The sequence below is a fragment of the Passer montanus genome, unplaced genomic scaffold (assembly GCF_014805655.1).
Source record: "Passer montanus isolate IOZ18808 unplaced genomic scaffold, ASM1480565v1 scaffold6, whole genome shotgun sequence".
NCBI lineage: Eukaryota > Metazoa > Chordata > Aves > Passeriformes > Passeridae > Passer > Passer montanus.
Window position 1 is genome coordinate 13,917,933 of NW_024371037.1, and position 27,147 is coordinate 13,945,079.

The following is a 27,147-nucleotide window of genomic DNA, read 5'->3' on the forward strand; positions in this document are numbered from 1 at the left end:
CATTTAAAGTGGGTATGACACATAATTCCAAACACACCGATTGCAGCAAGTCAAGATCTAGTGAAGATCAACAGTTGGTTTTCTGTCAAAAAACCTAGAAATCCTTCAAATTTGGAATCAATAAACCTATGGGCACCCACATTTGTTTTTATTAATAATCTCCTTATAATAAGCACTTGGAGTCTTTCCTATGGATTAACCTATGACTTGATAAATTGATTTTGAGAGCTTCCAATTTATTTCTAACTAAACTTTCTAAATTTCCAGAAAAGCAACTTTGAAAGAAATTATTAAAGCACTACTTGACAGGCTATGCTCAACTTTGACTGAATTGAGGAAAGTGGTAGATGCATGCAGAACACGACACTAGAGCTCCTCTGAAATCAAGCACTTCCCACACAGCCCACCAAGATGAGAAGTGGTACCCTAAGGTACATAAAAGGAGCTAAACCAGAGCAGTTAATAAAACGAGCATACAAGGCAGAAGAAATGGAGCTTGGAAAGATATCAAACTGAAGATGTCACCATAGCATCTCAGGTCTTTATATCTGCAGTCTTTATCTCAGACAAGTCTACATTTATTACTCAAATTACATTATCTACAAAACCCACACTATTTGAATCTTTTCAATGTTTTCAATTTTTTCTTGCAAAAAATCTGCATACTTTATATCTGCCTTGAAAATTCTAATTTTTTGAAATTATAGCTCATATAAAAATATTTCACAGAAATCCCAGTTTACAGAAAAAATTCATGGTTTGAGCCCAAACTTTACTCTGTTCTTACAGTTAAAAAAATCTGCTGCTGCCTTCCAGATGGTGAACATATTCCCCTATCCTCAAGTCTGATAAAATCCATCTGATTTTTTATGCTTACTTTACATATATACACATTAAATTATTTATTCTTTCAGATTCAATATCTTCATGTATTACATTGATGAGGTAGTAATGAATCCTATGTCAAGTTATGCAATTCTTAACAGTAACCAATAAATGGGTACTACCTACCAGTGAAGAGCAGCAAACATACTTCAGAATTAGATGGGTGTTTCTTTTACTGTTCAAAGCAATTCTTTGTTGCTCTGCATCCCCATTATCAGTTGTACCTGTATCCTTGCCTTTTATGCCAAAAGGACTAGGATAAAATCTTAATTTATTCGATTGCTATTTTGAATATTTTTAGAGGCTAGCTCAATATACATTACAGCGAACAGAGTTGATTAACATGTCTCTAAAACACAAAAAGGCACGTGCTTTCCAATCCAACTGTTACTTGCATCATGTGAATTCCTTCTTGCTGTTAAGGATATTTTTCCAAACTTCAGTGACAGTTGGTTTCTTTCAATGTTTAAGTAGCAAACTGCCATTATGTGGAACACTGGGATATCCCCATATAGATACCTCATATAGCTACCTCCTACCTCTCCATTCCAATGTTCAAAGAATCAAGGGATATGGGCATATTTCTATATTCCTCAGGAATCCAGGAAGGATCAGAGTGCAACCTTTTGGAGTGCCTCAAAAAAACAATAATAAACCACTCGCACTTTATCGGGTATTTTTGCTGTTATTTTCATAGCAATAAAGACTTTTTCTCAGCATGCCACCCCTGGAAGATAGGTGTTTTCAACCATTTTTCTTCTTTGGAGGTGGGGTTTTTTTTGACTCAGATATGCTTCACTAAATCCAACTGTTAGAGCAGTCCATAGAGCAAGATCCATTAATACAACACATGACGTTTGAAATCTGAGCTTTAAAGTTGATACTAAAATAACAAATGCCTTAAATGGATCTTTTCTATAACCATCACAGCAATAATGTCATAAATGCCAAAAATAAATCAATTTATCTTGTTGGAAAATATTAATTACAATTAATAGTCACCATGTCCTATGCCCATTAACATCAGCAGCAACTTGCAGTCTGTTCCTGAGAAGAGCTGTCCCTTAGTCAGGAACAGATGACAATTTGTCAGATTAATTAATTGCTGCTCTTTCTTACATCTTTCAGAGGTAATGACTGTAATTAGCTCCTTACTTCCTAGAGAAAAATGGTTCCACTGCACTAATTACACCAAAAAGGTTTTTGTATTCTTATATAAAAGAAATTCTCTGATGCTGGCAAATTAGTGTCAATTTAACTGAAGACTACAAATGAAGTTTACATAAAAGATGAACTTCCTTTCTGATGAGTGGCTGACTGAAAAATGGGTTAAACATTATAATACCAACAGCATGCATAGGCTACAATCAAGGAAAGCTTCCACTACAGCTTTCAAGTAATTTTTTCCAGTCTTGCAAAACAGAAAGAAGCCATTTGAGACAGTTTACCCCCTATATTTGTTATGCATGAAGACATTATTTTCAAATTCCTCATTAATATTGTCTTACCAAACACAGACTCTTTTAAGATTAAAAGTCATTAGGGGAAATTTAAAAATAACTAAGTAAAATGTTGCTGCTTATTATACAAAGAAATTAAGTTAGAGTTTTTAATCATTTTTGAACATATAAAATGATTTAAAAAAAATTAACATTGCTACCACATTGCCCCGCGAAGTTGCCAAAGCACACTACTATATAAAAGCAGCTCTACATAATAATCCATCCACACTTAAGACAATCACTCTCATACCCTACCATGTAAAATCTCCAAAATATTTATTCTCACAATACCCTGACAAGTAAGAAAATACTTTTGTTTGCCAGTGGTGAAGTGGGACATGAAGAAGACATGTCTCTACTTACTAGACCAGTAAAGAACTTAAGCACTTTATTTTTGTTCATTTCCCAAACTACATACAAATCCAAAACTAAAAACTTAAAATCTTCACTGGAAACTAGATACAACTAGCCTCCACCATTGCTTCTGCTTCTATCGAGGTTCTGTAAGTACCTTGACTATATCTACTAGTTAGATATTCATGACCCTTATGGACAGCCCAAGAAAGGCTATATTGTCCAATTTTACAGATCAGGATCAGCATTCAAAGACTTGCAAATGAAGAAGCAGTGAGTGGCACCCTCACCACTCAAAAACTTTTTACCAAATAAACCAAGGAGCAGAATATAGGCAGCACAGTTTCCACTTCTCTTTTTCTAATCTGTCAAAGCACACAATCTGTACTTCAAGCAGCCAGGTAGTCTTACACATTGGGGTAAAAATGAGAAGAGAGCTCCTTTTCAGTGCTAGAGTGTTTCTAGCACTGAACAGACCCAAGCATCCTGAGTTATGTTACAGCAGGAAAGCCAGAAAATGAACGCAAGTTATACGTGCTTAAGGCACTTGGAACAGGTGAAGAGCACTCAACACATGGTTTTGTATTTCTCTGAAACAGATACAATGCAGATACAAATATCTGAGACCAGATTCTAATCCAAAGACTCCCTTTTTCCAAAAAAGCATACACGTGTACCTAAGTGACTCAATCTGTTCTGGTTCAATAAACAGCCTCAAAAAGATGAACGGGGGGAAACATACTTTAAGGAGGTCATCTTTCAGATAATTCTACTTTGGACACTGCACGTCAGGAAAACACCAACTTATTAAAGTTCAGGCATGAGCTGAACGTTTCAAACAGAAGGAAAAATGTCAACTTTCCCCTGACTTCTTTCACCTATTTTTAACCAGTGTGGCATCTGTAAACTTTAGTAATTACACTGAACAGACAAACTGTGGGGTTTTATGTCACAAGATGAACTAAGAGAAACTGCATGTAAAGTCAGGTAGACAATTTCACACTGTCAGTAGTCTATAGGCACTGTATTGCCACACAGCAAGCACTGATCTTTCTTACCTATATCCAAAATTGCAAGTACTGAGAAACAAATGAGGCTTACCATGCCTACACCACAAGCTGTTCCATCAGCCAAAGGCATGTGCTGGGTACGACAACCCTTGTGAACACCTTCTGTGCTTGTGCACCACAAGCGTTTACATTGTTTCTAAAAAGAAAACCAGATTACTTTTGTGGCACCTGCAATACCATTTTAGACATCAGTCATGATTATTTTTATTTTCTCAGACTGTGCAGGCTTAGTGTTTGCTATTGTACTACCATTTTTCACAGATAAAGCCCCACAGAACCAAAATACATTTTGCTTAAGCCCAAGCAAGAATGTGGAATATCTGAAATTGGTCCCATCAGATTAATTGATAACTTCATTTTCTACTTCAGTAGAAAATTTTATTAAAAAGTGTAAGAGGTTATGGTTTATACTACACAGCCTCCTTTTCAAATTGCTAAAACATTCTTAATAGACAAATAACCCTTATGGATAATACTACACACCACAGTTTCTATATAAACCCCCAGAAGACTCTAAGTGAATTTAACAGGAATTAAATGTACTGTCTATAAAATTAAGCAAAAGGCCTCCTTTTCAAATTGCTAAAAGATTCTTAATAGACAAATAACCCTTATGGATGAAAAAAAATTATAAATCAGTTTTCAGTAACACCATCTTCACGTGTTTGAAGCCCCATTTTCCATTCCTTTTATATTCTCATAAAGCCTGACTCCTCTTATACAACATTTTACCTCACTAAAAAGCTCCACTTAATTCAGTCTGAATTTGAGCTTAAATGCTCTTCTTTAAACAGCTCCAATAAGATATACAATGCTGGTAGAAGAATTTTACAAGCTGGTCCAAAATCTATTTCTAACTTAAATCTTGTCAGCAGTGAATAAAGCATTGTATTTGTGTTTATATTGCAATGGCCACATTACGTTTTCAAAATACAACTTATGTTTCAGTACTAATCTGGTCAAGTTTTCTTCCCATTTCTCAGTTTTGAATACAAAATATACACTCTGTTAGGCATGAAAATATTTTTTGACTCTGACAAAGTAGAGGAAATCTACAATTTGGAACAAACATTTAGAAAAAATGTTTGAGATAGTTTATTTTTAAGTCATAAGTTTCTAAAAAGTATTAAAAGAAGCAGAGAAGCAAGATCTGTTAATGTAAGATATGATGAAAACATTTGCATGAAGTGATGAAATAAATTCCTTTAAATTGTTGCAGGAAACTTTAGTATATGCAGCTTTAGATATTTTAAAGGAATCCTCACATTCACAGATATAGAAATCAAAATGAATGCAACCTACTTTCTATTGCTATATATTTCTCACGTGTGAAATTGCAATGCTGTTTACTGAACTCTTCCACTTCAAAACAATATAACCTGAAATTTTTCTTATTTCAGGATAAAATTATTCCAAAACCAGTAATTTTCAGTAATTTTTTCGTCTAGATTAAGCATGACTTTTTCTGATTTTCACTCACCAGGTAAGGGCATACTTGTGACCCAATACCAAAAGTAAGCTCACACTGCTTGTTGACATCATACATTGATCCAGGCAGCTGAGAGGAGAGATCATATGTTACTCCATTGGGTTTGTCTAGGAGGCATTCACCATAACCAGTACTGTTGAAAAACAGCAACAAAATGTGAATAAATCACTTAGCTCATTGGGAACCTTCTCACAATTCACACAACACCTACACATGCATATCACAGTGGACTTATGGGTTTGCATGCCTACTTGCCCGTATAATTACTTTAATTGAATTAATGAATAACAAAATGTGCCAGGTCATTTGATTTTCCTTTTTTTTTTTTGTATTTTGCATTTAGATCCACCAAATAAAATTAAGTGGCTTTTGTCTCATTTTTTAAAAAAGGAAAAAAAAGTTTCTACCTAAATTATATCCATCACTTATTTTTAACATAAAAACTTTAGAAAACAAAGGGTACCTATTCTAACCTACTAAAATAATCCTAAAGGTATTTTCAATAAAAAATACCACTGCATAAAAAAATCTTCTAAGATTTACATGTTCAGTGCAACTTTAATGAAGTCATAATTCACCAAAAAAGTTAAATACATGTGTTTTTCTAGAGATTTGACGCCGTGCAAATCAGCAGTTAAACCAAAGAATAATGCAAAAACTGATTTAAGCAGTACCTTTAAAATACTTCTCAGAAATAAATGTAATTGGTACAGAAAAAACCCCCAAAACAAACAAGCAACAACAACAAAAAAGAAACCAAAAAAAATTTTTACTTTTCCCCAAAAAAATTTTTTTGGGGGAAAAAACAAAAAAAAACCAAACAAAAAAAACCACACACACAAAAAAACCAACAAAAAACCACAAACCAAAAAACTCCACTCCAAACCATAGCATTCTATTGATACTTACTCAAGAAATTCAGTGATGTATTTTTGACTGCATTTTGACCAGGTCCATGGACTTGTATGATAATTTAAAGTTGGAGCCATCACATGATATTGGTGTTTAATTCCAGCTTCTTTACATTTAAAACTATCATCATGAGGCACATTAAACCTAAAAAGCAAAACAGATAAACTCCAAAACAAATTCAGCAATAATTAACAGAAACTCTCTTTGCTGCAGCAGCAAATGATTGAGTTTTGAGCTTGAAAATGCCTTAAAATTTAATGAGACTCACTTAATACATCTATCTGACCTTTTGGCAATAGGTATATTTAAAATGCCTTATATAATTATCCCCTTATCCAAATGCTCCTAGTTGTATAGTGGTGGGTACAGGAAGAATTTTACAATTAACATCTTATTTTTAGCTTACCAGAAAAATTCCAGTGTTTTAGGAGTGTGCCACTTTAAGGAACAACTCATCTCCTCAATTGAAAATACAGGCCATGGCTGGTCTGTTCACAACATGCAACCCCAACACTCACATCACAACTCTTACTATTCAGAAACAGAAACCGCAGAGTACATCACTATCATACTCAATGCAACTAACACATCATCTTATGCTACTATCTCAGTTCAAGTACCAAGACAAATAGCATGTGTCTAAGTGGACTTGCAGGCACATGAAAATGAACAAGCTAGCTACTGAGCTCTGTAACGTCGTCGTTACCTACACTGTGGCATGCTCATGGAGCTAGAGTATTGCACCTTTCTGCCATCACTGATGAGGTATGCTTCATAAAATAAAATGCTGTCATCTCCTCTTATTTTTCAGTGTAAAGTATTTCTCTTTGTATTACTCTACTGTACTCTGAAAGGATCAAACACAAGGAAGAATATTTCTGTGTTATATTCACAATTGTCTTTACTTAAAGGTAAATTCCTAACAGGGCTAGAATACAATTAGAGTTAACAGGACTATGTTGTACTACCTGGAGTATGTCCCAGTGTCCCAAACAGTTCATAAGAAAAAAGGACAGAATTCATCTCTTGGGACAATTGGACAGTTTTCCCTAAAATTTAGGATACCAACAAGTTATAAAACTCACAATTTCTTAACCAGACTCACTGCAAGGGGCAAAAATAATGACTCTTCTAAAAGGCCATATCAGACTGCACCCTCTTAGAAATGCAAAGCCCACTGCTAAAAATTGGTCATATTTAAAAGGAAATTTAAACAACAAAAAAATTACCTACCAAGAAATAGGTACTTACACATGTCCAAGCTCATGTGCTATAGTAAAAGCAGCACTCAATCCATTTTCTTCACTTACAGAACAACTGCGTAGTGGGTCACACATTGTACCTAGCTCTGCTAAACCTGCAAAATTGAATCCTTATATAAAAGCTTAAGGGAATGAATTTTCACATATTGCCATGCATTACAGTGAATGCTATGGCATTCAAGTCAAAAGTTGTGCCTCAAGTATGCAGCAAATATACACAAAACAAACAACCACCTAGCACCAAAGTACATACCAGGAGGGAACAGCAAAAAGAAATGAGAAACCATTATTTTTCTCTGTGTGGCTTAAATTTTGTATCTATTTTCTGACTTATTGCTAACACTGATATTCTCATATATATAAAATCATACTGCTGAAAAAGAGAGTAACTCACCAAGAGTATCACACTTCTCTCTAGCTCTGCAGATATCTTCCCTTGAAAGAAAATATTTATTTCAAGTCATTACAGTATATAAAAGATATTTGAAAAGTATTTCACTGTTTCTATACTAGTTTCAGCAATTGCAAATCTGATGCTCAATTTTTAATGTTACAGGCCATTCAAACCATTTGTATTCTAGTGAAAGAAGTAATTTAAATTTACCAGACTAAGCCCATGGTACTGCTTTTTATCTACCATGCAAAGAATAAAAATTTATCAGGTTCTTTCTCTACAATACAGAAGGTAGATCAAGTATGAAATGATGCTGAGAACATGCGAATTGCAGGATAATTGAAACTTTACTGAGGGAAAAATCAGTGAAAAAGAAGAGTGAAAAAGAGACTATTCCAATGAATGAACATCAGAACCCTCACTGAGGTGACTGGTGTACAGGCAGAAAACATACTAATATTTATATGCTTTCCATTTTAAGCTTTTGATAGTTCTGATTACATCAGGGCTATCAGGAGCTGTCTGTCACTGCATCCTTCAGCTGACTCTTACAACACTACTCCCCTATCACATGTATGTAGCAAAGCTAGAGATTTCATTTCCTAGCAACACTTTCAGGTCTAATTAATTTCTATCATCTTTAATGGAAGGATCATCAGATGCTTATCTATCAATATAGCAATATCAGAGCAATTGCTCACATATTGGTAATCAGTGTTTTGGAAGGGCAAGAGTGTTATTCACTTATCTATGAACAACGTCAGTGGAATGGTTAAAAGATTATATTGTAAAAACAAAACTGAAGCATTTGTCTGACTTAGCTGGGTAACTGTGGCTATTTTAGATACTGTACCTAGTGATGAGAACAGCAGTATCGTGATGAGAAGGGTGAGCATCATCCAAAGTGTTTTGTGTTTGCTGCCATAAGCAAAAATTACGCAGAGTGGTAGCTGCATTAAAAGTGATAGCTGGTCCTTCCTAAGCAAGAAATGGCCAAAAACATCAAATAACTTTCATGCACTAGCACTTACTGCATTGTCATTTATGCTGCTAATCTGCAAAGTAATGACTTGTGCATGGAAACAAAGTCAGCAGGACTCCACATAAGAATTCCCTCAGCACATTTGTTTGAAGGGTCAGATCTGAATTGAGCTACAAGTGATCAGTCATATGAACCCATTATTCTAAACAATGAGAGCATTTACCATGTGTTAAATATTTGAAGAATATAGTGACAAGACATTTATGATAAATAAATATGAAATCCATGTATTTGAAAAGCAAGTACTTCTTACAATCTTAAAATATTACAGCTGTTAGGGCTGAAAGCTGTCCATCGAAATCCTCTATAAAAACTGCCATTTTCCTGCCATGTTTCCATGAGGATAACCACACTTCAGGTACTTCTTCCATAAGTTTTCATATACTATCTGACTCATGTCAGTATAGGTCAAATGGACTTACTAATACAGACAGGAAAATAAAGGCATTAAATACAGGCCTTGAAGTTAACCTTGCATTTGATATATTGTTTCCTATTTTAAAACAAAATTATGTAGTTTAAAAAATATTTTATATTTAAACTAAAAGAAACAATATAAGTTGTTGTAATTGTTGTAATTGTTGTAATTACAATATAAGTTCATGCATTTTGTTTCTTATATAAAATGAAATCTTTTAAATATCTCTTTTTCTTACCTGTTCATTGTGAATTACAATTAATTTGACAATAACTATATTTATAAGATTTCCAATACTTGAATCTTTATAGATTGCTGCAACCTAAAGAGAAAAAAAGAAGATTAGAGTATTAAACTCACCTGATAAACTATTTATTTTAATGAAACAAACAAATTACCAAAGCAAACCAAGCCACTACACAACAGGTATCTCATGCATCCTACTGTACCTTCTACCCAGGCACATGGTGACAAAAAAAATTCACCAGTTTTTAATACCTAAATAGCTTCAATTCTATATTACTTCCAAACAGACAACATGTTGAAATGCTGATGTAAAAAGTAAACTTATAGTTTATTGACAAAATATCAAAGAAAGGAAAAAAGTACTGTTACTGTGACTGTGAGGCAGAAGCTGCTTTATATGGATGATTTGCAGAATCAATACCTGAAATATTAGAGAGTCTTAAAAAACAATTTTTAACAAATAAGTTTTTATCTTGCTCTTAATGGAAGCTAGACTGAGTTGTGAAACTGTATTTAAAATTGCACATGACATATACAAAGGTATCTTTCTGCATTCATAAAATATGTCTTTATATACCCAACAGGCATTTTTATACTTACTCTTGCAGACAGACAGTAAAAATCATGAGTCCATACACCAAAGTGAACTACTTTGAAGGTTATTTTTCATAAAAACAGAATAAAAATTTATGCACCCCAAGTAACAGCTTCACATATCTCATTCACGTGAATTCTGGCTTAAAGCAGTAGTTGAATGACAGCTTTATGTAAACAAGAGTTGCTACAAACACAGAAGTACTGCCTTTCCTCCCTTCAAGCTTGTGCTAAGGCTGCAAGGTTACAAAAGTGATCAAGGAACTGATCCAACTGCAAATTTTTGGGGTTTTTAAATTACATTATACTGGTCAATATGCTCTCATTTCTTGTGCAGTCTCCAACACAAGTGCTGACAGAGGGAAAGGGGAAGAAGAACAGGCTTCTTTCAGAAGTCTTTTGAGCCACTTGAACTGACTCAAATTGCTTGTGAAACCACAGCCTTGCAGTGTATAAATTCTATTTACTTGAGGTCAGGTAATACTGCTCAAAGTTGGAACTGATAGAGCACTGGCTCCCAACTCATGCCCCACCTTTCTCTAAAGTGGAGAGAATACAATATGCAGAACTGTCCTTCATTCCTTTGTTGACAAACAAGCTGGAAGTAGAGGATTCAATAAGAGTAGGGGAGGAACCAGAGCTTCAGAACCCATTCAGAATACATTTCAGAGAAGTGCATCTATTGTTTGCTTCTTTCCATATGGACTCCTTTCTTGGTTACCGACCAGCAAGTATCCAATTATTGTTAGGTGGGAATAAGGAACATCTGTCAAATACTCACTAAAGTGCTGAATCCCCTGGACATGAACAAACTCAGAAGCCTTTACAAAAGGTATCTGAAATGCTCAAGCACAATTTAGGAAGAACTTGAGTGGAACACACTATCATTTTTCTAATATCAAAATTACTTTACCACAATCAAGCTCATTATGTGTTCTTATACATTGAGATCCACTTTGATAAACTTAGAAAGGATATTTCTGGATATTTATCCTCCCCACAGTCAAAGTATGTTCCTGTAGGAACCGCTGTTTTACAATTACACAATTATCACATCCATCTCAATTCACATAACTAATAGGGAGCAAATTTCTTCAATGGTCAATTGAGAAGGAGAAGGGATGAACTGTTCTGTAGACGTGACTATCTAGAGATATGTATTTAAACATATATTTTCATACAAGACATGAAGAGCAGCTGTTTAATTTCTTCATCCCTTTACTATGCAAAGCGACAAGATGTTTAATTTTCAGATGCATGAGGCCAAGGCAGATTAATTCCAGCCCAGCTCTTTCAAGTTTTATTTCTCTTCAGCAAAGAAGAAACAGAATATGGTTCATATGGCATTCCAAAATCATGTCAGAGAGGAATCTGAAATGAGATCTGTGAGGATCTTTGGCTTATTCCAAGAATTGGAAGACACTTGTTCCAAGGATTAATTCTAATACCATTTAAGCTGATATAAGAGGCACTTACAACTCAGAATTTGTTACAGCATAAACCTATACAAGATTACATGTGTATAGAATTAACACAGACTTCTTTCACTGGACATGATTGTTGCACTTGGCCTTGTAGACCTTCATGAGATTCATACAGATCCATTCCTCAAGCCTCACACTCTCAGCTTCAATTCTATATTCATTTCCAAATGGACAGGAAGGTCACTCTGGAAGGCATCCCTTCCCTCAAGCAACTCAACCTAATCACTGAACTTGCTGTCACCTGAAAACTTGCTGAGGGTGCACACAATTACAATGTCAGTGTCATTGATGAAGATATTAAAAAGTGTTGGTTCCAATATGGACCCTTGAGGTACACCACTCATTACTGGTTTCTGTTTGGACATTGAGCTATTGATGATACCTCTTTGGACTGGCCATCCAGTCAATTCTTTATCCATCTAACAGTCCATGCATCAAATCCATATCTTTCCAATTTACTGGCCAGATTGCAGTGGGGGGCTGTATCAAAGTCTTTACAGATGACTAGGCAGAGTTCTTTCCTTGCCCCTGGTGCAGTTACTCCATCACAGAATGCTACTAGATTAGTCAGAAACATATCTTAATTAACTTGTAAATCAGTCTAGTTAGTGTCTGGTTTTGGAACAGAAAGCTCTGAAACTCACAAACTAAATGCATTTCACTGGCTGTCAAGTAAAGAGCATGCAAGTCATCTGAGGTAGTGACACAATCAACAAAAAACAATACATGACTTGTCCAGTACTCTAAGGCTATATTTATAATGTAGACTAGGCAAAGGGATTGAGAACTGAATGGGAGAGTTAACTAGGTTCAGCTAACAGCAAAAAATGCCTGAATGCCTAAACCTAGACAAAAACAGTAGTAAATAATGCTAACAGCAGTGAAGTGTAAAGACAGGCAAGTATGTGTCTGCCCACACACTGCAAACCAAAATCACTTAGGCAAGAAAAGATCCTTAAAATCATTGAGTTCAACCAAACACTGCCAAGTCCACTATGAAAACCTATCCCTAAACACCATATCTGCACATCTTCTACTTACCTCCAGGGATGGTGACTCCCCTGCTTCTCAGGGCAGCCTGTTACAATGCTTCACAACTCTCTCCATGGCATAATTTTTTCTAAACCTTCCTTGTACAGCTTGAAACCATTTTCTCTGATCCTTCACTTGTTACTTGGGAGACAAAACTGTTCCCCAACTCACTACAATCTCCTGACAGGTAGTTGTACACAGTGGTAAGGTTCCCCTGAGCCTAATTTTTTCTAGATTAAATGCTCCCAGCTCCCTCAGCCACTCCTCATATGACTTGTGCTCCAGACCCTTCATCAGCCTTATCTTTCTCTGGCCATGCTCCAGCACATCAATGTCTTGGAGTGAAGGGCCCAGAAGTGGGCACAGTGCTCAAGGTGCAGCCTCACCAGTGCTGAGCACAAGGGAACAATCACTGCCTTGGTGCTGCTGGCCACATCATTTCTCACACAAGACAGGATGCCATTGGCTTTCTTGGCTACCTGGGCACACTAACACCTCTGTATTAGTTGGTCAACCTCAAGATGTAGTGAGGTATCATTATGACATTTAATATACAGGTATCTGGAGATGCAATTAAAGGACAGTCACAAATAAAATAATAGTTGGCTTTTATACCCTTACAGATACCCAGATGTCAAGATAAATAAGAAGGCTAGCTTGGAGAATTTATATGAATGATACTTGGAAAATAATTGTTTCCAGCTATGTGTATTTATTGGTGCATGAACAAATACCCACTTTCATTTTAACCATGCCAAATGCACAAGATCATGGGGTTTTATATACACAGAAGAAACATAATAAGGTACATTCTTGGCTTGTGCCAAGAAAAGTATGCCTTGTGCTGGTCTTCTAGATTTTACTGGATAAGAGATAAATACCACTAAACATTCCTCTAGCTTTAGTACTAATACAATGATCTGAATGAAAAACAGACAAAATACACTACTGAAGTTCTAAGGGACAGATACAAGGAACAACATATTGACCTCTAAATTTTCAATGTAACTATATTTATTTCCTTTCAGATGGTAGTAATACAAATTAAATTATTAACCTCCAAACTATTTAGATCTACTGCCTATTTTTAAATGATGACTATAGGCAAAATCAGTACGCCAAATATTCTTAAAGGCCAGGATGCATCCATGTTTTCCCACTGTGCTCTGGAAAGATGAACAGTTAACTATTGTATAGTATGAACTGCAAACACTAAAAATAGTCTTTAAATTCACCCCATATATATTAAAATAAAATAATTTGTCTGGTTTTAGTGATAGGACACATTGGTGCATGCAGTCTTCCCATATAGGAAATCATGATCATTGCAGATTATGACTGCAAAAAAAAAGCATCAACAAGACTCTAACCACAAAAATCTTTTACTGTTAAGACCTACTAATCACTACCTTCTATTTCATATGCCAGTAAAAGACGGTAGCCCTAAAACTTTTCTGAAGTTTTTGTCTTATTGAAAATCAAAAGCACCAGCTTTTAACACCATATTATAATAGTGCTATTTTACCATGATACAACACCACTTTATGGTTTCACAAGTTAAATCATCTAAATTGATGTTGTCCCAGTCCTCTCCTTGAATGCATGGCTCTCCCCTCCCATGCTCTGACTTTAGCACTCGCATGACCAGGCAGTCAGCCAAGTTCACAATCTGAGCTGGCCATCACGGCCCTACCACAAGTGATTTTATATGTCACGACTTCTCATCAAAAACGCAAGATTACAAAGTTTTTGCTGCAAGCAGACCAAGAACGGACCTAGTAGGTCTTTTTTACTACAAAACAAACTATGTAAGCAGTACAGTAATTAAAATCTGATGTCAATTATCAGATTATTGATTCAGAAAATGAGGATGGTACCTCAAAATGTTTCATGGAACCAAACTTCATGTAGTTTTGAATTTCACAGTAAACTCCAATGTTTTAATGAATTATTTCAGTTGCTAAGATCAAGCCTTCATGTTTGGGGCTCTGAACTTTCAGAACATAGTCTAAGATGAAGTCCTCCAGCTACTAAATCTAATAAGGCAGTGGCTACTGCCTGTTCTGCTGATACAATACTTGGAGGAACAAGAAGAAACTGTGCAAATTAAGCAATTACAGTATTCTCACTGTTTTATTTATTGTTTCACATTAAATAACGCCACTCTTTGTGTTGAAATACAATAAAGTTTTCATAAAATCCTATGGCAAAGGTACTCCTATCTTGAAGTACATATTTCAATCAGAATGAGTAACTATTTCCAAGATATAATGTAAGTAATGTGAATACTGATATTGCCAACATTTATGCAGTTTTAAAGAAATGAGATTACTTGCATGCTGAGTGCTAAGCCTTTTCAGGTTGAATTGGATGAGTGACAAGACACTTCAAACCCTAAAAATATTTCAGTTCTTATTTTCCACTCATAAAACAGCAGCAAGTTTACTTTGGTGGCTTTGTTGATGCTAAAAAAAGCCCCAAAGAAAATAAAAGAAAAATGGGCGAGGATTCAAAGGTTCTTCTGGGAGCTAGATGTCTAAGTTTCACTAAATTTAATGCGATTTATATGCTTAAAGATTTTAGGTTTCTTTAAAATCCAAGCCAGAACCAAATAACCTTAGAAGTTTCAGAATTATTACAAGAGTAAAGTATAATGCTTGATTCAATTAAAATGCCAGCAACCTGACAATTTCCTATAACAGAAGTTGCTTGACCAGACACAAGTACCAGTAAAATTTAATAATCAAAGCTATCTGTATAATGGCAGAAATTATAAAATTTAAAAGTTTCATTTCTTTCCTTTATAGGCTATCAAATAAGACTAAAAATGGTTCCATTTCAAACACTAAGAGTCTGTGAGTCAAGAAATGACCCACCAGCATACTGATAAATTCTAATGCAGATTACATAGCAGAGAATGGTAGTCATGTGTTTTCCTATCCTTCACATTTTTTATTAGTTTACAGAAAAATAACTGTTATGGATAAGAAGTGACTGAAGGCTGTAAATTCATTCACATTATTTGTTGACAAATATCTGTGTCAGGAGAGGGTTGGATTAGATGACTTCCAATTGTTTTGTGATTCCAAGCCATTGCTGAAATACTTCAAGGAGAAGGGATACAAGTTGGGATATGCATTCTGTGAGGGGAAAGGAAGTGGGGGAAGGGAGAGTGCATGGAATTAACTGAACTGTAAAGAAAATATTTTAAAATTAAGATCTGAATTTATATTTTTTTACATCTGCATTTATAAAAACTCCATTACTGGAAATAACACCTTAAGAAATTTTTGTTTCAAGATTACCTTCTGCATATATCTATATCTATATCTATATCATCTATATATATTTATATATGTATGAAATAGAGTTGCCAACAGACGCAAGCAATAGATCTTACCACCTACAGTGGTATTCAGAGATTTTATACTCACATTAAAGATGTAGTGGCCAATTACCCCAAAGTGAAGGCTATTACCCCAAACCCAGCAGTAAGTGTAAAACCCTAGTTTTACAGGGCAGATAGGAAAGCACAAGAAAGAAATGACAAGTTTTTTTAGAAAATAAATGGTATTCCTTCACTCACACAGTACACGTTAAATACTAGATCTTAGAACCTTATATAGGTTCTCTTTTATAGCAATTATACAATGCTCGTCTTGTTTACCTAGAAGTCCAAAGTAAAAAGAAAAATATGGCACTGTAAGGAATAGTACTTGAATGTACAACATCTACAGATGCAGGAATAATGTTTTCATCTTAAAAAAAAAATCAGGAATTACATTACCTATAATCACAACAAGACCTCATGAAAAAGATTTAATAAATGTTCCATTTCATCTTAGTGTAAAGTTCTCTGAAAAACAGCTTCTATTTTAAAGTAACGTCTTTACCACTTTACTTTGTTTCTTAGTAAACCTTTGTAATAAAGGAAGTAACCATAATAAAACTGTATCTTAGGGATTAATTGTTTCAAAAGGAATTCCAAACTGAGTCTGTACTCTAAGAGAAAAAAAAACAATTTTTAGAATGGATTTTTTTTTGGTAATACATGAACTTTCATACCTTCACACCTATATACCAAAAGTAGAAAAATTCAGAAGACTTACAATAACATATGCTAATCTCTCTTAAAACATTATTTTTCTTATAAACTAATTAAAGGAAACTCCATGTTCTAAATTTACATCCCTATATCATCTGTGTTAATAGATGGCAGCAACTCTACTGTCATCAGCTGGAGATGTGGATATTAGAGTGAGCGGAATTGAGCTCAGTTCTCTAAGTGTCTGTTACCCAGCCTGCCTTCACACACTACAGGTTATCAGAATGCACAACTGGCAGATGCAATGGATGTTTTACAGGAGACTTGACAGCTCGCTGAAGCAGCAGCTGAGGCCACGTTTTAGAGCTTACTCTACCATATTCTGAATCAATACAAGAAGTGACTTTTGGTTCAAGAGAAAATTTACCACATAAAAGTCACAAATAAATTATACCAACTCAAAGTCTGACCCATATTAATCTGAAGTTTCTTAAAAATTGAAAAACTAGGATTACTATAACCAAGCTTTATTTTTTTTTTCCACAATGCCATTTAACAACTGTCTGCTGTAATCAATCTGTATTTTTCACTCCCGGAAGCTTAAGAATTCTTCTAAAGCAAAAGAAAATCAGGAAATCATTTCACCTACACAGGCTACACTGCATTGAATAATCTTAAATTCTGACCCATCTTTTTTATTTATGTTTATGTAAGCTCTTTTTATTATATAGAATTTGATCAAACCAGAAGACAGGAAAGTTGCAGAAAAGGAAACAACAGAACAGAAATAATTAAAATTTGTAATACCTAAGAACTTACTTACTATTGACATCAATGTTAGTACATAGTGCTGTAAATTCTGCCCATGGTGACGAACCATTTTGGTGTCAGCTGTGACCATCACTTCTACATATCTTGGATAGGAAAGAAAACGTTTCTTCCTGGAATGTGGATTGCCACCATCCTCTATGGAGAGGTTATTTAAAGCATACTTTAAACTGAGAGACTTCTGTAAAACACTGCTCTTCTCATCTAAACTGCTGAAGGTTGGATGTAATAAAGTGCTCTTCTTCAACTCTTTCTCTGTAAAATAAAAAAAGTATTTACTTTTGAATGCAGTTGCCAAATAGTAAGAAGGCAAAAGGCTGCCCAAAATAGAAAAAAACTTATATTTATGATCTTATTTCCAAGATAAACTGTGGAAAAATTTAAAAAAAAGAATAAAAGAGAAAAAAAAAAGAAAAAAAAAAGAAAAAAAAGAAACAGGGAAGATTGTAATAGGAACATCAAATGAGATGTCTTACATATTTTATATAGTTCTATCATAAATGGATTATTTGTTACAAATTAGTTAAGAGACAGTTACTACACAGTTATTACACAGTTCCTAGAATGCAGTATAATCCAAACAGGAAGGCTGGAAGGAGATAAGCACTACAGATTCATTGGTACAACAAAGGACACAAGTTAGTTAAACACAACACATTTTCATACCAAACTTTTGGCACCAGCAGAACAAATAAAAACAAACTACTTCCAACTCCTGAATTCAAGTCCCTGCTGACTTTTAAATTTACATAACATTATATCTAAATAAATTTGGAGTTTAACTTCATAACCAAGTACACATCAAAATCCTTAAGTGACCTCTTTGACAGTTTTGGAAATACTCATTATGTAGAATCAGGTTCTAAAGGAAATACACAATCTACTAAGATATCACCAAACTAAGTGTTGTAATACTTCCAATTACACTGTATAGTCCAGCCACCAGAGGCTTCTGATGCCTGATACAGAAAAAACAATGCCATTACCAGAGTCATCTTAGCTCAAATAAAAAATACTCAACAGAGAAGCATATGTGAATTCTCACTACCCACTAGAACTTCAGCAGATAACTGGACACTCCAGCCCCTCCAGAAGAAGCCTCCACTGTCTTTTTGGAAACTAGATTTCCCTCTTAAAAAGTAGTGGCCAAAGGATATAGCTCCTAATCATTTTATTCTAATGATTTAGTGACTACAGCACTGACCCAAGAATTCACATTTCTGTCACCCTCAACTTGAGAGGATTTAAATCTACACATTCCATTACTGAAGGAAAGAGCCCTCATGTGCAAACTTTAAGGTACTTTTGAGAGACCCATAATCTGTCTTCCTTAAAGTTACGGTACGATATGGCAAGAAAGAAAAACAGTAGAGACAACAGCAAGCGCTTCATTGAGTAATTGTTTAAAAATCAATCACAAAATAAAGCTATACTAATTGTGAAACCATTAGCACGAACAATAATGAGGGCAGAAAGCAGGGACTGGCTCTGAAAAGGAACTAGTTCAAGAGTACGACATATACTCTTATGTGTTTAGACTGGCTTAGTCGGACGCACTGAAGAGAATTGGCTTAAGCAATTTCATATACACAATCTTTACTAGGTCACAAAAAGTGTCTGAGATTCCAGAGTACTGGCAAAACAGGAAATAATATTTATATTTAAAGAAAGAGTTTAAAGATTATCTAAATTTATGGACCAAACTAATCAAGAACAAATCAAATTAATTTTGTTAACAAACACCAGAAATCAAGAAGTGGATCAGTAATAGCTATGAGACTTATCCAAAACACATTCTGGCAAACTCTGATGAGCTTCCACATCTATAGGAAACATCTATGGACTGAGGAAATGTAATAAATATCCTATTCTGACCTGAGTAAGGCATGTATCAGGGTTACAAAAAATTTCTTCATTGGCAAACTAGTTTTAACAAAGTGGAGAAAAGATTTGGTAGACAATTTTAGAATTATCATGGCCCAATTTCAAACTAAAAATATGTATTGAATGCTATGTTCCTCCATATCCTCTGTCAAGGTTCCCTTACCAGAGAAACTTTCATGATTTGAAGTAGTGATATAAATTGTTCCTCTGTGAAGAGAAGATATGAACAACTAAGCAAGACTAGCATTAAAGGAGACACATCTCTTCTTTAGAAGGATGGAAACATATATGTTACAAAATATGTTTGAAAAATTTTCCAAAATTAATAAAACTAATCACCCAAGCTTTTTTTTTTTTTTTAATCTTTAGGTTTTTAACCATCTACATAGATATTCCTTGAGAAGAGTTCCAATGAAAGCTCCCTGTTCAGCCCAGGAAGTGATCAGGGAGCTGGCCTTCCCTGCTGGCTCAGCTTTCAGCACATAGGGATGTCATTCCCCTGCACCTGTAAAACTTCTTTCTTATGTCCAGCCTTCCTGGACCCCTTTGTGATTAAGGACTGTTTCCCAAGGGACACTTTGAAACAGTATCCTGAACAGGCCAAAGTCCACCCTCTGAAAGTCCAAGACAGAGGTTCTGTTGACCGCCTTCCTTTAACCTTAATTAATACTAAATATTATGAATATGTAGCATAAATAAATTATTAAAATACTCATAAGGATAAACATTTACAATAATGGGTAAAATTAGATTGTAATACATTAATGAATACTATTAGATACTTCCATTATTAAGGAAGACAGATATCATGTATCATCAGCTAGAATTGCAGTAATTAGCTTTTGTGAATATAAGCAACAGCTCCTGTGCATCTACTCTTTCAATGTTTACACATGGCACAATGTAGGTGCAAAAGCAAACCCACACTGCAGTTCTCACAACATCATGGATTTTTTTAACACATTCTGTCCTACTTTTGAATTTGCCACTGTCATAAATCAAAAGGAAAAGCTGACAAGCCCATGTGAAAGAAATGTGTAGGCTCTAATGGCACAATGTAGAGAAAAATTATTTATGAAATAAAATCTTGCTTTTTTTTTTCCTTTAGAACATCTGATATTTAAAAAAAGCACAATGAAATTTAAAGTATGACTGTACCTGAAACTTCACAAGGTTTATGGGATTTCTGATACTCTTTTTTAAGTTCATCATGCCTGTATATAAGATGTGGTTTGTTATGTTCATCTTCATGTTCACCTCCATCCGCTTTCATCAGAGGTTCTAAAATGTATTCACCATCATGTGCCTTGAAGGTGCCCATCTGAAAGCAAGAGAAGTAATAGAATTATTTTCCACTGAAAATACTGTTATAAAAATAATTCTCTTTGAAATAAAAGCTATCTATAGTAACATTTTGATGTTAATAATCATACACATGCATGTGAGATGGAGGAAACTCCAATAAAACCTGGAAGGTAAGGCAAGACAAGTTTGCTTTCTGGGACTTGCCCCACCAGAATAACTCAGATTACCTTGCATATTAATAAGGTATTAAAGGTAATTACGATAAGAGTTATAAAACAAAGGAGATCACAAAAATATAGAGAAACTAGGTATAACCAAGCAGGACCAGTTGGGAACTGTGCAAAGGAGAGCAGAGGCCATCAAGAAATTCGGAATTTGACTGCTGTCCGAATTGTGGACTGATTTGCTGCCTTCTGTCCTTAACATAATTGACATAATATTCTTCTTCTAAAATTGCATTTTCCCCATAGATTAGAAACAGTGTTAACATGATATTATTTTTGAAGATTTTTAACTGGAGCACCAGAAATTCAAAGTTGACAGCATTAAAGTATCTTTTCTCCTTGATTCACCCAAAACACTCCCCATCCCTGGCCACCACTGACACACATGGTTAACTACGTAATGAGAACCACAGTAACTTGATTACTAACAAAAGAATTGGCACATACACAAAGAATAAAAATTAAGCTCCTTTCCCCCAGTCCCCTGCCCCATAATCCTTTCAATTATAAAATCCTAAAGCAGACTCTGTTCTTTCTCACTGCACTTCTAACTGAATTCATAATTTCTTATGGCTTAAGTACTCCACCTCAGGAGACTATGAGGAGGAAAAAACATGCAAGAATTTAATCAAATTATTTTCAAACGTTTTAGCAACTTCCTCACTTCAGCCAATTAAACATATCAAGTGAGTAGGTACACTGCATCCTAATACACGTTTTGCCACTAAAGCATAAGACAAAAAGATAACAGTAATAACATACATAATACACTTTAAGAGATTAAATGTTCATGTCAGCCTTGAAACCCAGGGTTATAGAGAGAGTGGCAGAGCAGGATAAATGAGAACAGAAGCAAGAATAGGGCTTTTTCAAAAAACCTACTAAGTCTTTTAAAAACTGCTGCAGACTACTTTAGTGTCCAGGGTATTGTACTGGAATTATAATATCCCCTTGAATTTGGGATCCTTCTAAGCAGTTATCAGCTGTCGATCTGTTAAGAGTCTGTTAGTCTGACACATGCCTGAAGCCCATCTGCAATCTTGCCTGATATATAACATTATCAGAGGTGTTGTCAACACATTGTGAATGAATCCTCTGCACCAACTTTGTCGCAGAATGAAAAAAGACATCTAAATAGTATTTTCATTTCAAGACTGTTTAAATTTAACTCACAGAAGCATTTTTCCCCCTCAGTTTCATTTAAATTCCTTGCAAGTAGTGTTCATGCTGGATCCCTTATACATTCAGTTTAGCCTTCTCACATCAAGTGTTTCCAGGGCATGTAATTTGTAGAGGACAACAGATTGAGTGTACCAAGAACAGCCTGGAAAGGGCTTCAGGAAAACAGACATGCCACAGCTTGTCAGTTAGTCTTAAGGTACAGCCTTTTGGGTAAATGACAGGGACAGACAAGAGCCTGTCACTCAGGGACAAAGCACCAATTCCCGTTAAGATTCATGTTTTATTACATACACGATTGAAGTCCCAGTTAACAAAACGTCATGAATCTGACCCTCTACTATTTGTCAACAATAACATGCTAATGAATTTTTTCTTCTGATATACCAAAACTCATATTTCTACATAATAGATATTTAAAGTATGTTCTTCCAGATTTAAGCAAGAACTCTATTGTTCCTGCTTTATTTCCCACATACATTTTACTTCCCTCCTATTCTTTCAAACAGGTGGAGCAGATAATCTGGGTTTGTTTCTTCAAGGGCTTTTCCAACAAACAGACAAGGAATGGTTTCAGTTACAACACACAGATTATAAGAACAATACCCCAGAACTAACAAGAGTTTGTACTACATTCTAAACTAAACTTCCAGAATAACAGACTTCCACTGGAAAAGATTAACTGCAAGAACAAGGATATATTATTTTTCTACAATTTCATTCTAAAAAAAAAAACCCACAAAAACAAAACACAAACCCCAAGAAAATAAAAACTCCCAAACACTAAGACATATCATATTTTTTTGACCAAGTCTTCTCACTTCAAAACTTCCTAACAGACCGCAAATTTATAGGCCAAAAAGTTAGGACAGACAGCTGGATGGGCAGAATCCTCCATCAAGATTCCTGACCTCAAAATTATTCTTAGCTTTTTTTTCCAAGACAAAAGATTAACAGAAGACAGTACAACTGTGTCCTTAAGACTAGAGAGTCCACCTTTACAGACACTTGGGACAACCATTGTCAAAAAATGGTGTCAAGCTGTCAAGCTTTCTTTTGCTCACTCTTTTACCCACTGACTTGCACACAGTATCCCAGGATCAATGGCCTGTTTAGATATGGAAAAAATAGCTGAACAAAAATCAATAATGCAAAAAGCTTTCATTCTTTCTACAATGAATTCTCTCCTCTTCAACAATGTATGGGTAAAGAAGCAATTACTACCACTGAGTAATTATAAAGGCCTTACCTGTAGTCTATGACAAAAATTTTGCACATCAACTGAACACACTATGTTGTATGTGAGAAAGAGCAAAAATTAAGAGATCAAGCAGTGTTCTGTCGTAAGAAAGTTATTTGATATTTGTCATTCAAAGCCAAAGAAGACATTGACCTTGTAGCCACCAACTGCAATCCTCCCAATCTGCCATGAAAATACATGGTTCACTCCTCATTTTCCTAACACATGCATCTACAAAAATTGAGTCACCAGTTACACTGTCTGTTTACAGTCCTCCAGTCAGGAAAGTGATACTTCCCAAGGTGACAGATTCTGCTGATACAAATGGAGCTATTGCTGCATCTTGGACACAGAAGGAAAAGGGCTGTGAGATCCAAATGAAGAATACTTTTGGTCAAATGAAATAAAGAAAAGTCACTTAGATGTACAGAGGTAGGTTGCTGAAACAGGAGCCCAAGCATTTGCAGGAAATTAAATCAGAAATGAACTGGATTTATTTATCATCTACAGATGCCTCTCAAATCATCTAACAAGAAAGCGGCCTGAAACATTCTATTTCTGTTCTTCAGATAAAGAGATAAAAGTACATTTAAAAGATATTTTCAGTAGAGTACAAAATTGAAAACAGTCTTTTGCACATCATAAATAAGTGGTCCAAAGGAGTGCTACCCAAAACCATGCATATGCATAGATTTGAGAAAATTTATGAGAAAGCCCACATAAGAATAGTAATTTATATTTTGGATTTAAAATATTATGGATGATCTAGACACTTCAGATTAAATCAAGGTTCAGGGAATCAACACAGCTACTCACTATATGGTATGACTTAGAGGTTTAAAGTGGCTTAAATCTGTATAGTCTTAACCAATATTAACTCTATTGCAAGAGTTATAGAAGTAAATATTGCAAAATTATGGTTAAAAAACTACATCTTTGCCTATAAAGTTTTCAGAACACATGGAAAACATAAGGCATATATAGCAGATTTCAGAAAGGAAGAATTACTATGTCCAACAGCACAATTGGAATGGTTTCATAAAAACTCTTAAAGAACAACTGAAGCTCTGGAGAACTTGACTCTAAACTGGCAGACTCCCTCCCAGGTAAGCTCCACTCCTGTGCTCAAGTACTTCTCATGCCCTTAGTGTGGCTTCTTAACTCACTTAAAAACTTGTTAGTTTATAGCAAGAGCACTTTAACAGTCAAAGTAATTTACAAAATCACTTCTTTTTATACTATTCTCTTCCCCTCTACTATCCCTCCTCTTTTGATTACTCAAAGCTCTTGAAACATGTAAGAACCCCTCCCCCTTTTTCTTCCTGTTTCACTGTTACAGTATTTTATGATGAAAGACTTAAGAAGCATTGCTTAATTAAAGAAAAAAGTATTACAGTGATCATAGTACACTGGCAACATCTGGAAAAAGTATTTCTGCTAGAAGATAATTCAGCTAGAAACACAGTAAGAGATAGCAGTTCAAGCTAGTGTATCAAGATCAGAGCTAATAAAATTGAAATAAGAAAATAGTAATAAAATCATAAATTTTATATTTCTTCCCTCACCGGGGAAGAAATATCTAGCAACAAATGTTTTCTGGTAGAAAACATTTTAGAAGTGATTGAAAGCAACATTATGTTTGAAGTTTGCTAAAAGTTTGTTACAGGCATCTAACTACATCTTACAAATTCTGTGATGTTAAGATTGCAGGAGCTGACTATAATCACACCACTGAAAGAATTGATGGGGCATTCAACTATGGCTGGACGTGTCCTGGTCTGCAAAGACACTTGAGCTTTGGTTAGATAAAATTTCTTAATTCCAGATTGAAATTTAAGTTCCATGTAAGTGCTTAAAGGGATTTTACCTATTTGTATGTTTAGACCATGCCTTACCAATAACCACATGATAACCAGGAGTTTCTAAATAAAATTTGTAGTTAAAACAGTGGGGCTAAATAGCAGAAAACTTGTGAGAATGTTAAAAAAAACAGTCTCAAAGCCACCTGGAAAGAGCATGGGTTCACAAAAATAAACAAGATTCAGTGGAGTGGAAGGAAGAGACAGGGGTCATTTATTTATTTATTTTTACCTTTATATACAATTCACAGTGAACAATCTAGACAAGTCAACTAAAAATATGCATAACAACCTTTTTAATAGATATATACATGGGGATTCCATTACAGAAAAGCAGTTACCTTACAGTGCCTGCTTAAATTGGCAAAACAAAATGTAAAAATACATAAAGGGATTTTCTTTCTTGTTTGGGGGTTATTTCGGGAGGGTTGTTGGCTTTTATTTTTGAGTTTGAGGGGATTTAGTTTTAACACCTCAATGATCATCAAGCTAAATATTCTGACAGAACACAGACCTAGGAGATTCATACACTTTATCTTGCAGGAAACTCCATGATATCATCTTGCCTGTCAAGAAAATGTCAAGCAAATTTACATTTGCAACTTATTTATCTCTGTTTGAAAAGAACTTCCTAGTCTGATGTTTTTAAGTAGACGCAGAACCACCTTTTTATCTCACTGGGAGATGAATAGCTCCATACAGTCCTTTTAACCTCATAAGCACCATCACAGGAGTTATCACACAAGAGCACACAGGCTAGGGTTACATTTTCACCTTAGTCAGCCACACAGTAAGCTACCTTGAGTACTTCTGTAAATATGTGCATTCCCAGAAGATATTAACTGTTCTCAGTGTCTGGCTTTGCTATCTTAATCTTGCCATTTTCTACACGAGAGTATGTCTGAAACAGAATGAGAATTGAGACTATTGCAGATACACTATCTCATATGGGAAGCCTATCTATTCCCCTAGAGTACAAAGTTTCCTGAGATCCATGACAGCTAAATGTTGACTGCTAACTGGGACTGGAAGCATTAAGTTCAGGCAAAAAAGAAAACCCACACACAACCCCTCCCCACCACCTATTTGAACACCAGTAATTTAGCTTAGTGACAGCAAAGGCCCATATGTTGTGTGCTCTGCCCTTCCCTGACACAGAAACTTCTGGGTACTTCTTCAAAGTTTAATGAACAGGTGTTTGTGTATATATATCTAAACAGATAAAAGTGAATCAAAGTTCCTTTGGCTGTCCAGAGCATACCAGCAAATTCACCTGTGTCACATATATCCAAACAATAAAAGCAGCAGTTGAGAACAAGCTGCAGTCATCAAAACAATTTATTTGGCAAACATATGGCCAAAGAATGTGCCCAAGCAGTCACCAAGGAGAGGCCACTAGACACAGGATGAGGGCTGAAGACAGGCCAGTGATGACTGAGCACCCTTGACATAAAACATAGGCACATCCAGTCTGTTGAAAGGACAATTCCTGCAGAATTTTGCTGGTGAACAAGTAGACACATATTCTGGTCCTATTGCTTTTGATAAAACATTTTCTGTGACAGACCTTCAGCTGCACAATCTGCAACTCCACATATCTTCTTGGTTTATAACTGCAATTACCACCTGTATTTGCTGATCTGTGCTGGCCCATGTGTGAAGGTATAGCATCTGTGGAAGTATTTCCAGGAAAAGTTGAGATGCAAAGAGCCTGAGGAAAACATACTGGAAAAGATTCAGGGGTTTTATAACAGCTGTAGAGGGGACCTAAATTGTCTTACTATTTTGTAACAAGCCAGAAAGAAAGAACATTTTACCTTAAAATTGCAAAGTAAAACCTTTTACTTAAAACCCCTTTTAAAACCCCTCTGCTGATCAGAGACAGAGCAAATGCTCAGG

General features: G+C 35.1%; 1 protein-coding gene across 1 annotated transcript in view; it reads right to left on the reverse strand.

Annotated features, from left to right (window-relative positions):
• Positions 1 to 27,147, reverse strand: part of ADAMTS20 (ADAM metallopeptidase with thrombospondin type 1 motif 20) — an 83,736-nt gene that overhangs the window by 50,725 nt on the left and 5,864 nt on the right. The window contains exons 3-11 of the mRNA XM_039726989.1: positions 20,600 to 20,762; positions 17,553 to 17,812; positions 9,567 to 9,650; positions 8,722 to 8,846; positions 7,869 to 7,909; positions 7,464 to 7,569; positions 6,210 to 6,356; positions 5,292 to 5,433; positions 3,843 to 3,947 (exon numbers count right to left, since the gene is read on the reverse strand). Of these exons, the coding sequence (XP_039582923.1) occupies positions 3,843 to 3,947; positions 5,292 to 5,433; positions 6,210 to 6,356; positions 7,464 to 7,569; positions 7,869 to 7,909; positions 8,722 to 8,846; positions 9,567 to 9,650; positions 17,553 to 17,812; positions 20,600 to 20,762 (1,173 nt within the window). The remainder of the gene's footprint in view (positions 1 to 3,842; positions 3,948 to 5,291; positions 5,434 to 6,209; positions 6,357 to 7,463; positions 7,570 to 7,868; positions 7,910 to 8,721; positions 8,847 to 9,566; positions 9,651 to 17,552; positions 17,813 to 20,599; positions 20,763 to 27,147) is intronic.